The sequence below is a fragment of the Strigops habroptila genome, chromosome 5, assembly GCF_004027225.2.
Source record: "Strigops habroptila isolate Jane chromosome 5, bStrHab1.2.pri, whole genome shotgun sequence".
In the NCBI taxonomy this organism is placed as follows: Eukaryota; Metazoa; Chordata; class Aves; order Psittaciformes; family Psittacidae; genus Strigops; species Strigops habroptila.
The window spans coordinates 70,183,108-70,197,009 of NC_044281.2; the positions used below are offsets into that span (position 1 = coordinate 70,183,108).

At 41.4% G+C, this 13,902-nt stretch overlaps 1 protein-coding gene across 2 annotated transcripts in view; it reads left to right on the plus strand.

Moving 5' to 3' along the window:
• SORCS3 (sortilin related VPS10 domain containing receptor 3) overlaps nucleotides 1–13,902 on the plus strand; it is a 299,459-nt gene that overhangs the window by 132,383 nt on the left and 153,174 nt on the right. For both annotated transcript variants that reach the window (XM_030488031.1, XM_030488030.1), the window contains exon 3: nucleotides 4,103–4,202. In XM_030488031.1, the coding sequence (XP_030343891.1) occupies nucleotides 4,103–4,202 (100 nt within the window). The remainder of the gene's footprint in view (nucleotides 1–4,102; nucleotides 4,203–13,902) is intronic.

Below are 13,902 nucleotides of genomic sequence, written 5' to 3' on the forward strand. Positions count from 1 at the left end.
GTCTTACCACAATATCAAAGTTTGCTGGCTCAGGCCAGTTTATTAGATTCAGGGAAGCTCAGGCTCAGACCTATTGGAACAAGATAGATTTTGTTACCTCTCAGTGCACTGAGTTATGATCAGGTTTGGTAAAGAGAATCTTCTCTGCCCCGGTGTGCTCCTTGAGCCCTTGCTACCAGACTGTGTGACAGCACTTGTAGCAATGGTTAAAACACATTGTGGCCTGTCACAGGAAAGCAGTGGAATCAAGCAAGTGATTTTCGTTCCCAAATGTTTATAATAGAATATGATTATAGGAGAATTTATAGACTCCCAGTAAACTATCTTCATTATGAACTTTACTTTTACAAAGGGAATATGTAGAATTCGCTGCCACAGCCTGTTCAGGGAAAGCCCACATTTATTTGGTTATATGAGTATGACACTTGTGTTGCACTGGATCAAGTCTTTCTTTATGTTAACCAAGACTAGCAAAGAGATTCTTCCTCATGTCTGGTAGGAACTGCTGGTTGTAAAAACCAAAAAGTTGCATTGGAGTAGACAAAGGTCCATTGAAGACTGGACTATCCCTTGAGTTTTATTGCTTTTCACTATGCAGCCTTTCTTCGGGTATTGCCAGTAGCTTGATTTGCAGGATGGAAGGCAGGATAGAGGGCACAATGAAATGCTGTAAGGTCAATGTATAAGGACATGCGGGACAAAAAATACAAGGACCGAGCTTTTACGGGCTTTGTATATAGCCAGAGCCCATTCCACATTGTAACAGTTTTTGTGCTACAAGCAGTGTAACAAGATGCAACAATTTCTTGTATGAAAGCATTGTTAATAAGACTTTTATGCATATAGGGGTGTGTGTGTGGTTAGAAGCAATCTGCAAATATCAACTTGAGGCTGAAGGCAGTTAAAGCGTTCCAAGATAATGAGACTCAAGAGATGGCTTCAATGGAGCAACCTAGAGGAGAACCAGCTAGGCAGGATCAATTGGCCATAAAAGGCCTAACCAAAGTTAAAGCAGGTGTTTAGGGTGTGACTCATGGAAAGGGTCTCTTGCATCACTGAGTCTTTTGTCATTTTGATATAACTACAACCTTTCTTCCCCTCCAATCCTTCAATAATGTGTTTTGAAGGGGATCCTATTCTGACCAGATGAATGGGAGAAAACACAGCACTCAGTTTTGCTTGTAAGGTCAAGCAACTGTAAGGACATGCGGGCTAGTTAATCTGCACTTGGAAGTCTTTGCCTGCAAAGATAAGTAATTAATAAAGGAGAAGGATTCAAGTTAAGATGAAAAGCTGGGCCAGAACTGTTCTGTTCCACCTTTGGGTCACATCTCTTCAAATGTTCAGGCTTGGGTTGCTAAAATTAGGCAGCCAACTTTATATACATATATATACACACACACACACACATATATATACACACATATATATATTTGTAAATACTTGTTTTGAAATTAGGCAGATTAATGGTAGGAGTTTAGTGGGTTTCAGTATCGAGCCATATACTAGATGATTTTAGAAGCTGAAATGGCTAATTGTAGATGTCTGCTTTTGGAAAAAATGAATGGTTACCTGTGCAAGCTTTCAGTTTCTTCATCTCTAGAATAAAGATAATGTTACCCAGTATGGCCGTTGGGACTTTGTTAGTCTGAATGGATTAACACGAGACAAAAGCTTCAGATTCTTTGGATGGGAAAGTGCTGTGGAAATAGAGTATATTACTGTGATATCCTTAGAGATGTTTCTGTGAAGCCAGTGGTGACTGTCATGATAATAAAGAAAGCTTTAGAGAAGCTAACGAAATAATGATCCTACTTCCTTTCTGGCTATTCTTTGAAAGGGCAAATGCAATGAGTGATAATGGTTTAATGAGAAAGAGTCATTAGGGCATCCAGCCTGCATCTTTAGAAGTGCAAAGCATTTTGGGAGATCTGAAAATGACTCAGAGAACAAAACCAAAGTGGCTCTGTCAGAATATTAAACTGTTATTTGTATTCTCTTTGAATGCTGATTGAAGCCAGTGATCTTTTTCCCTGGCTGGTGGTTGGTACATGTGTAGTCATGAATGTGGCTTGTTTGGAGCTTTAGTGCTGTTGGAAGGGTGAGATCAAGGAAGTATCTCAGTGCATGCCCTCTGTGTCTTACCCTCTGCTGAGACCTTAGTGTTACTTGAGGATTCCTTCCCTGTTAATTTGCATGTATAGGCGGCCTCACATAGTGGAATTAATTGGCCTGGATTATTCAGTTTTATTAATTGTACTGCTTCACGTTCAAGCTTGGCTGGAGGGGGAGAGCTGCTAGGTTTTTTGTATGGAATTGATACCTAGTGAGACAAGAGCTTCGGGTTCTTTGGCTGGGAAAGTGCTATGTAAATGCGGTACATTTTAATATCCTTTGGGATGTCTCTGTGAAGCCTGGTGAGTATCAATACTTAACTCTAAGCAGAGCTAGTATTAGTATTAAAGAGCTAAACCAGAACAATAGGAAGTTACTTAAGACTTGAAGCACCCCTAACTGCCAAGTGTTCAAAGGAGAAAGGTTGGTTCAACCCATTTAAGGAAAGAACCAGTTTGCAAAGCATTTAGGAATTCTCCTTGAAGGATGCACAGAAGCAAATATGTTGGAGCCACATCGGTGATAAAACAAGCTTTTGACTTCGTGGGTCCTACTACTCAGAAATCTGAAACCAGCTGTCTGGTTTAGCAGCATGTTTGGGGTTTTTTGGTGTTATTCTGGACTCCACTAGCATCAGGGAAATCAGCAGAGCTGAGTGCAGGTTCTGGCATCACTCAGTTTCTGCAGCCTCTTGAATGGCAGCCTTAAGACACTGGGCACAGTGGTACTCTTCTCTGTGATGCTGATGCCAGAAGGGTGACTTGGGCCATTTCTCTGCCAGACAGACAAGGAGCAGAGGATTGCTCTTAGCAGAACCACAAAGCTGCAAATGCTGGAGGCTTGCTGAAGTTAGAAAATCAGAAAATTGGTGGAGCTAGTTACTAGGAAAGCCACCAAACTGCTACATGTTCTCTAATCTTCCGCTTAGTAAAAAGCGTGTTTAGAGAGGAGGGCAGGGGCTGCGAATTCTTATCTTAATAAAATCATAGGTAGGTCCAGGTAGGCTTGCTGTGAAGGGCTTTCCTTGTCCACCCAATAAGGATTGTCCATATGATGGAAGCTGTGTAGGCTCAGGAGCCAAGCTCTCCCTACTGTTTGGATGGCGTGGGTGGGCTTTTATTTCAGGTTGTGACACCCTCCTAAAGCAAGCTGGTGCTGACTACTCTTCACGTGTAGGATCCTGTACTAGGTGGCTGTAGATATGTTCTGGTAGAAAAAATCTTGCTTGTTAGGAAAAGCAGAGTATGAAAACAGCAGAAAAACAAGCAGGGCAAAGTAAGGTTTCAAACATGCCCACAAATGAGGAGGAGGAAGCTACAAGAAAACCCTCTGTGACGAAGCAGCCCTTTTCCCCAGTCACGAATGGGTAATGCCACCCCCAAATCATCTGCTCCTCTGGGTGGGATTTGCCAGTGTAAGGGCTTGAATCTGTCTTGGTAACTCAGAAAAGTTATATGCCTGGCACAAAGTAGGATGGGGGTGACTGGGGACTCGAGATGCCAGTTTAGAAACATTTTTATCTCTAGACATGAGTTCAGCTGTTACAATTCTGAGCCACATTTGGATCCCCATCTCCAAGTCAAAAATCAGCCTACTTAAATAAAACTGTTGTTGATGGATTTGGATTCTTCTGTTGGATTTGTCTGAAAAAAGAATGTATGCTAAGGCTGCTGCTGAGATCAGAGTCCTCTTGTGTAGATACCATTTGCAGTCCCACACTGGCACATGAGAGCAGAGCCTGCCCCTTCACGGGTGCACCACAGCTTCCTAGGTACATAGGATCAACTGATGCAGAGACAGACCCTGCCCCAAACAGGGGGAACTTATCTCTGAGAACTTTTCTGTGGCCACCCTGAATGAAACAAAAAGCTTAAGTTTTAAGGGTAATAGTGCTAAGCTGTAACTTTGAGCATCTGTTCACACAGTAATTTCTTTTCTCTGAGCTTTCATAACCAAATAAACTCTTTTTGTCTTCTCTTTTCTCCAGGTCAACAGACTATGGCACTACCTATGAAAAGCTAAATGACAAAGTAGGCCTGAAGACTGTGCTGAGCTACCTTTATGTCAGTCCCACTAACAAGAGGAAGGTAAGGGAGAGCCATCGAGCTGGTAGCTATAGAAACAAAATTACAGCATTCTGTTCATTCTGAGAGGAATTGTGATCCTAAAGTGAAATCTGTTGGTAATTCACAAGGGCTTGAATTTACTAAGTCGCACTACTGCAATTCCATGGAATCCAGTAGAACTATGCCTATTTTACTTGTGATGGGGATGGAGCACTTAATCTTCTGTTGAAGGTGTTAAGAGAAATAAAAAGGTTGCTTTTATTTGCCTCTAACTGTTATAACTTTAAAGAAGCTGAACTCACACAAATATTTTTGGCGCTCTTGCTTATACTGGCTTTGGCTAATACACCTCTCCCTGCCTTCTCTGTCTCCTTATTATTTGAAATACTTGTAAAAGGCATTTATTTCTGCATTTGACTCTTTTCCCCTTTATGCTTTTCCTAGCTAGAAGTTGGAGGTAAAGATGTAAATGACATTTTCATTGGTTACATCATGTAAGGGGGCTGAAAGCAGAATATGCCTGGGAGAGTGGGTGGGAGACCTACAATTTGATTTGAGTGTGTAGGAGAGAAGATGAGGTCATAGCTTTCAAACCCCTTGCTCATGCTTCCCACATGGTGCAATTAGGGCTGCAGCTGGCTCACAGAACACAGCCCAGGAGTTACTATTCAGTGCCTTTTTGGTTTAAAATTATTTCCTGTGTTGATTCAAGGGACGTAGTGGGACAGAGATGCTTTCAGCTACCCACACAAATCAACGTGGGAGGCTGCAGCACATACCTAATTGCTGGCAGTGGAGTTGTATTTGGATGGGGTGCAGCCCATTTGGCTTGATCACTTCCAAACTGCCCATCTCCTGTCTCCATCCATAGGTTTCCAAACTAGTGTTTTGCTGCTTGTGCTGTTCTTATTATTAGTATTGTGTTTTCCATCACTGGTCAGTCTACAGAAGTTTTGGGATTGACGTTTATTTCAGTGTGTGCAACCTTAAGGCAGTCACAGCTCTCATTACTATCGGCAACAATACGTTTGTGTTTGGATACATACAAGAGAGGAAGAATGCAGTAGGTAAGGGTCGGCTTATATTTTTTCTGATGCAGAAGCTGAGTTATTGTGACGACTAACTTGACTTCTCTTTTTCCTGAGCAAAATGGAATGAAGATGTTTTGCAATGAGCTCTCCTGGTCTTGCACCCCTCCCATATCCAATATTATAGGCACTGAAGGGTTAATTCTTCTTCATTCTGTTTCCAAAGCAACTCTGCCCACCCAAAATCAGAGGCAATATGCTCAGTTACAAATCCTACGTCACTGGTGTAAAGTCTCCCTCACAAATCAGAGTACCAGCACATATCATTATTTTCTAGCAATTTCTCAAACTATTGAGTTTACAGATTAGCAGGCTTTTCTCTCTCTTTATTAATAACACCTACATTTCATAATATAGTGGCATGCAGACCTGTCTTTACCCGCTGCTTTCTTATTTCAGATGACAATTTTTAACTTTTTTCTGGTCTTATGTCTTAAAGAAATTATTTCTGGACCTTTTTGTGTGTCTTCCTTCTTCTTCTCCCTTGCGAAAAATCTTTTGAAATGGGGAGATGAGCTGTAAGGAAAAAAAAAAAAAGAAAACCATCTTAAGTGCTGGCTGCTGTGGGAACAACTTGTTTCCATTCTTTCTCTCTCTGTTAAATATATGGGCACCGATATTGTGCCTAGTTATAAACAGCTGGTTTGTCTGAACCTGGAGCTGGCTCTGCTTTGGTGACCATCAAAGTAATTCCAAACACCAACTCACCATTTGAAAAATGCCCAAAGAAAGTGTCACTGGATTGGAGAATCTGGGATTTGTCAAATTAAATTTCAGGTTTACTGTCCATGCACCCCTTACAGATTCATGAGGTTGTGCACTGCAAAAAATGCACTTGCATTATAATCTTCTCCCAGATCTGTCTGGGTGAATATTGTTATAGTGACCTGCAGAGTAAGCAGATTGGTTTTTCTGAGATCCTGAGAACAGCCACCAATAATGAATCACAAAGCAGTAGGTGAATCCGCAGAGACCTTATAGCAGCCTCCCAGTACCTAGAAGGGGCCTATGAGAAATCTGGAGAGGGCTTTTTACAAAGGCATGTAGTAACAGGACAAGGAGGAACGGCTTTAAACTGTCAAGAGGGTAGACTCAGATTAGATATTAGGAATAAATTCTTCCCTGTGAGGGTGGTGAGACACTGGCACAGGTTGCCCAGAGTAGCTGTGGCTGCCCCATCCCTGGCAGTGTTCAGGGCCAGGTTGGACAGGACTTGGAGCAACCTGGTCTAGTGGAAGGTGTCCCTGCCCATGGCAGAGGGTTGGAACTAGGTGATCTTTAAGGTCCCTTGCAACCAAAACTATCCTATGATTCTATGATCCCTTGTTTTTCACCTCTAACAGCACAAGTGCTGGTTAATTGAACATAATGCAGTGATCTTTTGCAATCCTCAAAAATTGGTCTTTGAGGCAATAAACAAGGAGGGAGACACGAAAAGCAACAGATGTGCACAGGGCCTGTGTGCACACAGTGGATCATGCAGATCCTTTCTAAGCAAGATATTTTCTTTTGAGGCATTAGCTCCCAGGTACTGATTGGACCCTGCATGCCTCACAGCTCCTGTCAATTTTTGATAGGTTTGCACACTGTTGCTAACCCTGTCTGCTCATTAGTGCTTAGAGGATTAGCAGTTACTTGGAGGAGGAGAAAAGCTTTCCATACATTCATTCCTAATTGATTTACTAGTGAGAAGGATAATTACCTCTCAGCTACCCTGCAGAACTACAGTGGGAATTACCTGTCAGATTTCTTTGAAGACCCAAAATGCCTCTCTTCAGCTGTTAAATAGGAATTATGCATTGAGCCAAATGCCAGTTATATAAACATAATTTACCTGAATTGTGGCATAACCCTTGGCTCAGTTATGAAACAAAAGGATTTAAATGCTTGCTTTTTTCTTACTTCTTTTAAAAGAAAGGCTTTTTGTTTCTGATTTCTTTTTTGTAAAATTTTGGTGGGAATATTATAAGTTTTTTGGCAGCTTCTGCTGTTGTTCTCTGCTTAGTGCTGTCAGGTCACAGCTGGACACTGATTTCTCAATACCAACATCTCTGCTTATTGCATTGTGGGGGATCAGACAAGGCCAAAGCTGAAATGCACAGCTGGATGCGCATGGCTACGACCCATGGTCTGGGCACCCCCACCATTCCCCTTCTCTCTTTGTCCCACAAAAGCTCACACCTCTTGCACACCTTACCCTCCTGACTTACAGCACTCCAACACCCTTTTCTTACAAACTGGATTCCTTTCTGGAAGAAAAATGGAGCTTGATGTAGGAATGATTTGGTGAAATTCTGGAACACGTTACATGTGGAAGTCCTAATGAACTAATGGCTCTTTAGACCTGTAAGTGTTTAACTCTCTTTGGGTTTTATTCTGCTCCCAACAAAGTTAGTGTCTGAGCATCTGCTATGTAACACTGATGGCAAAAAGCAACTCCATGCTTAGCTTCATGTACCACTGGCCTTCCTCTTTTAAACTTGTTTAATTTGGGTTATGTATCTCATCAATTTTATTAGTTTCATGTTCTCTCAGAAGGGTATTGAATATTACCCCATCTGTATTGGTGTTTTGGTGAGTACTGAAATGTCTTTCCTGACACAGCAGACTAAGAAACGCTGGAGCATCCTGGAAGCAGCTGGTCCCTCAGTCCTGCCCTTTGTTCCTCAGTGAAACACATCAGTTACTAGTGTTTATCACTGGGTAAAATCACTGTAGAGAGGTCATGTCTTTGTGCTCAAAGAAGGAAGAAGCAGCTGAGAGGGGAAGAGGTGAAGAAACACAATCTCTGTTGTTATCATGCTGATAAATCCTGGATGGCCTCTCTTCTTCTTGGGCACCTCTTGATGTGTTGGTGTTTAGGACTTAGAGGCCAGATTTAATCTCTAGGTGTTCCTTGTTTTTACACATTGCTGCTGGGAGATATCAACCCTCTGCATGTACAAAGTTAACCAAGGGACCAAGCTGCATGGCTAAGACTGAACTGAGGTGGTTTTGGCTGTGTCTCCACATGGTGCTGGGCAGAGGATGCTGACCCAATCTGCTGATGTCTAGTTCTGGAGCTGAGATAGTGGTGTCCATTTCCTAGAAACCACAAGAAGGCATTTGTAAAACATGCTTTATTGTTGTGTAATTTGAGGTTTGTATTCATAAATAAGTCAGTATAACAACATGCAAATACCACAGGAAGATGCTGAGAATACTTTTTCCCAGTTATGATTCCCCTTGCCTCTCGCTGCTAGTGATCAGGGCCAGCTTGGTGATCTGAGAGCACCTATCATTTGAAATGAATCCACCCTGGAGTGTCGGCGTATGGAAACAGGCAGACTGCAGCCCATTGTGAATCTGTAGCCTCTGGCTGCACCAGAGCCAAAATGCTTCCTGCTATGAGCCAGGACTACTTCCTCTTCCTCTGGACCAGTTGTACTACTAATTCCCTTCTCCTAAGAAGGAGGGTTTCTCTTGAGAAGCTCAGGGTTTCACAACATTTTTGCAACTGTGCCTACAGCCTCTGGTGCTGGAGGCTGAAACTGCCAGACTTGTATCTGCTCTCCTGGAAATACTTGGGCTGTTTCTTATTTCACTTGCACTCTAGGGACTTGCATTTGGATCAGGAAAATCTGCATTGAGTTCTCATTAATACTATGAAATTCCAGGTGATCATTAGACCTAGCAGAATCCTGGGGGCTATGGCTTTCTTAAGAGTTGCTGTTTTGAGTCCTAGTGAGAAGCCAAGTGCCTGCAGTTTTGACACCTCTTATCACCATGAAGATGCTCTAATAGGCAGAGTGTATTCCAGGACACATATTCCCCTTAAGTGCACCTGCCCACACGGTTGTTTGCCTGAGAGACCACATAAAAAGCATCTTTTTTACCCCATTCACACGTAGATTTGCAACAAGCCTGATAATTCTGTGGTGAACTTCAGAAAGGAGAATCTATCATATTTGTTTAGCAACACCCCTTCCTTACAGGTGAATGGGACATAGGGCAGATGGTTGAGTGCTCTGAAAAGCCGAGGCTTGTAAAATGTGTAGCTTTGGCTTTTCTACCTTATAAGCTCTTCTCTGTCTTTAGGGATATGACAAAAGGCTGCTTACTCTCCGCTGGGCAGAGATTTCAGTTCCCTGCTGACCTTTAATTTAGCGCTGTATTTTGGGTGTTAGTTACATTTCACTGGAGGCAGATTTTCACAGCAGTCTGGGAATTAGAATTATTTCTTCCAAAGCACTAAGGGAAGTAGTCTCTTCTATTTTAATAAGAACATTTCTCTTGACTTTCTAAATTACCATTTTCTTTCTATCCCGATATTTCTTTTTCTCTTAGGTTGTTGAAAACTTTCTGTTAGAAAATTGAATAATTTCCACACACACACAAAAAAAGAAAAAAGCCTGTGATTCTTTGACTAATTGCCTGCACTTCAAAATGGCACTTTTTGGAGTTGGAGTGCTGCAAGTCCCTATTTTCTAGCATAGGTTGGTCATCTGAGTAAGATACTCTATCCCAAAAACATTTGCTTTCTTCTTTCTTGTAAATGACAGAATTCATTTTAGAATTGATGCCTCCCAGAAATATGCAAAGCCAATCCAAAGGGTGCAAAAGAAGATGAGAACAGAAGTCCCTTATATCTGAAGAACCGCTCCTTTCAGGCACTAAGGTGCCATTTTGAACCTCAAGGAATTCTTGAACCATAGATTTCATGTATTACTTTCTCCATGAAATGTTCTGTGAAGAGTGCATATTCTTGGTGAAGGTGTTGTTTAGTTCAAAACCCAGTTTTCACTGTGAAACTTTTATCTGTACCCTTGGGAATCCTGGGGAGGTTGGGAGGATGGAGTTGAAAAGCATTTAAAAGACAAAGAGAAGAAAAAAGAACAGAATGACAACTCTTGGCAAAATCAAAACAAAAAGCACTTGCCTGTATATAGGATTGCTCAGATGAGATGTGGATAAACGGGAGTACTGATTGCATTTAAGATCTGGGGTGACAGTTCTGATGTCTTGGAAGTATCTTCCTTCATGAATTTGCTTTGCAATTCAATGTGATGCAGTCATCTTTAGCTTTTCTCTTGCGCTGTTACCATTGTTGTTGTAGGTGATAACTTGAAGAATTAAAAGATCTGTAGTCTTTTATGGTAGCTCTCTGCACAGAAATATCACCGAAGTGCAGTGATCGAAATGAGGATTCTCCCCATTTTTCCCTGATACCCGATCTGAAACATACAGATTTTATTCATAGACAGACTTTATAGCTAAATGATTTGAACAGTAGTTGCAGACAGCATAAAGGAGAAATAAACTTACAGTGCTCAGTTAAAGAGCTTTGAGAAAATGGTTTTGCAGACTATTTTCCCAGTTGTCATATAGTCAAAATGGAGGGGCTGTCCAAATCACTGAAGCTATAAAAGCCAAAGGCAATGCCGCACCTCTCAAACCTAGTCATGCCTCTGAATGTGTCCCATCAGAATGAGAAAAATTGAGAGGTATTTGGAAAGTCAGAAGCTCTGAAAGCTAAATCTAATTAGGTTTGTTTGTTTCTGTGCAGCTTCTTGGATATGAAGCGCAGCGACTGTTTATGAGCTGGCAGAGAGTAATGCTGCGTTGCAGTTCAGGTTAATGAAGGAAGAAGTTAATTGTGACTGAAATATTGAAATTGCAGAGGAATGCGTCTGCCTGACTGCAAACTAGCTAGCACATTGGGGTGACACCTCCTCTTACAGAAGTTGGAGATCCTAAATGAGTGCAAGTCATTTTGACCTCCTCTTTATTTCTTCTTACTTACTTGGAGAGTAACTAAGAGCAAAGCATGTCCTGGCCTTGTGTATCTCCAAAGGGAATTCCTCAGCTGTGTTTGGAGCCTCAGGGCAGAACCATGGTCCAAACTGAATTAGTTTTGCCTTCATTTCTTAGTTCATTTGATCCCAAAGGGAATTCCACAGCATTTTGCTTTCTCCTTGCTCATCAAATGTGTGGTCAGCTGATGAGGCAGAGGTTGCAGCATGCACCTGATGCTAGCTAACCCAGCCTGAACTAAGCTGCCATTCTTTGCCACAGCTCCCATTAGTCATCTGCTGCTTTTCCCTAAGATTGCATCCCAAGCTATCAGTGAGGAACTAAGCTCTGAAGTATCCTAAAGCCATTTGGCAGATGGAAGGTTTCTTTGGACCCTTTTTCCTTATTATGCTGACACTGTGACAAAGAGCATGTGCTGCAAACTGGCACTTGCTGATGTGATCTCAGAGACCGTATTTATAAGACAAAGGCAACAGGGCTGAGTTAAAGCCACAGGGCAGGAGTGATAGAACTAGTTGTTTTTACTGTCTTTTATCCCTAATCTTTCCCTTCAGCTCCATGAAATACTAAATAGCACTTGGTTTTGCAGCTGCTATTAACAGGGCCTAAATTACCTGAGCTGCAAACGCAGTTGTAGTTATTTCTTCGTGCACCTTTTCTCTGGACCTGTTGAGCCTCACTCCAAAACTCACCCAGTCCAGAGCCTATGTGGGCAGAACCTGCCTGCTGCTGTAAAGGAGAGGCTGTAGCTCTGAAATACAGCATCTGGGTTACCTGAGCAGAGGAGGTTTGTCTGCTCTGCTTATACCAGTGGATTGTACAAATGTGACTGCGATCTGGTTAACATTGCAGTGTATTCTGTCTTGTAAATACACTTTAGGGACAGTCGCTGTCAGTCTCCAGAACTCTCAATTTAAATAGAGGAATAAAATATGAATGAAGAAGTAATATTTTTCTTCGCTTACTGATGAAAAAAGGATGATTTCCTCAAGGTCACCCATAACATCAATGGCAGAGTCGGAGGATATGTGACACGATGGGTTTTATCAACAAGGTGCGGTCTTGTGGGCTGTTGTACATGGGATTCTCTCTACTTCACAAATTAATACAGCTTGAATTCGTCACCTGAGAAAAGAGAGAACTTTCGTAAATGTTTGCAGAACCATGACCTGAAACTGCATGAAAGAAATGGAGAAGATGACTTTAGGAATTTCTCCTTTTGAGGGATTTTTTGTCTTTTTTGAATTCAGAAAAGTCACGTTTTCAGAGTAGTTTCTGTAATCTTTCTTACATAAGAAATAGTTTCCCAATGCTGTATAACTCAGTTTATTAGTGTTTTAAACCTGGTTCAAAATCAGTGAACAGAAGATACTAAGATGTAAAGGCAAAACAGGAGTGTTACTAGAGTACTCTTAAAATATAGGGTCTTTTTTTAGTATGCCCAAATATTTATTATTATTATTATTATTATAATATTTGGGGATTGTGCCTCCTTGTGGATCTTTGTAATCAAGGGTATCCTGTAAGAGAGTGCTTTCCCCTGCTGCAGCCTGGAACTGTGGGGCCTGGCATGTCAGATGCTCTACTGGGACCTGACGTGACCAGTGGGCTCCTGTACTTAAAGAAAGAACAAACTACTAAGTGTTTGTTTGCAGGTTTTAATTTAACTACTGACTTGACATAAATCATAGAGATCAATGGAGGTTGTATAGTGTCTGTAGTCTGGAATGTGATTGTCTGTCAGCGCAGAGCACAGAATTGGGACCCAAGCTTATGAGTTAGCCCCAGTGGAAGTTTTTATTTTTGTTGAACAGGGACAATCTGACTGTTGTACTCCAGGGAAGGCTGTCCTTTGGTATGCTGAACATGAAACTTGGAGATACTGAGGGCTTTTTCAGTTAATTCTCTGAAAAAGCAGATGCATTGAAAAACCCCAACCAAACAAAAATCCCCAAATCCCACTGAACCTCACCCACTGCTCATCAGCTGTTTCTAAAAATAAACACAATCGAGATCATTAACAAAATGCTTATATATGGCATTACTTAATGGGAGTGGAGGGGAAAGGGTTAGAAGAGAGATGGGTATCTATTTCTGTCTATATCTATCTTAAAGATGCTACATTGAAAGCCATCGTTTCAGTGTTTATGAATTAAAAAAACATTCCTCTATTATGAAACTTCAGATTAGAGTTGCCTGTGTATGCCTTTATGCATCTGCATTTCATGTCTTTGTACTTACCCATTCCAAGAGCTTTTACTTGCGTTTTTCATAGGTTTCTGAACACAATTCGTGTTTGATTAATGCTGAGGTAAGTGTTTAAAGTGAATAGAAACCTAATGCAGGATTTAATTAATAAAGATAGGGAATAAAATGAGGGCTATCTAAGTTGGCGTTATGAATGTTTTGTTACAGAAATGTCATTTTAGCCTTCACAGACATTGCAAGCCTGATTGATAAAAGCAAGCACTGGACACAAGATGTATAAGTAAAATAAATAAATAAAAAGCAGTCAAACACTTGCAGTGTCAATTATCCACCAGGGACTGGAACTGTGATCCTAAAATCCCTCCTTAGATGCTGCCTGGGGCTTTGGAAAAAATGGCCACTTGAATGAAAGCAGGCATATGTTTTAGGAAGAGGCAAATCAGAATTCAAACCCTTTGGGCTTGGCTGACTTACTATTCACAATTCTCTGAGGTTGCTTTGTGTACAAGAACTGAGTGGGTGAGCTGTGTTTGTCTGGCATTGTTTGTGGATGGCAAATGTAGGTGCCTACCACTTTAAACATGCAACTCTCAGCCCCATCATCCTAAAAAACCTCTAAAATTGGTTGAGAA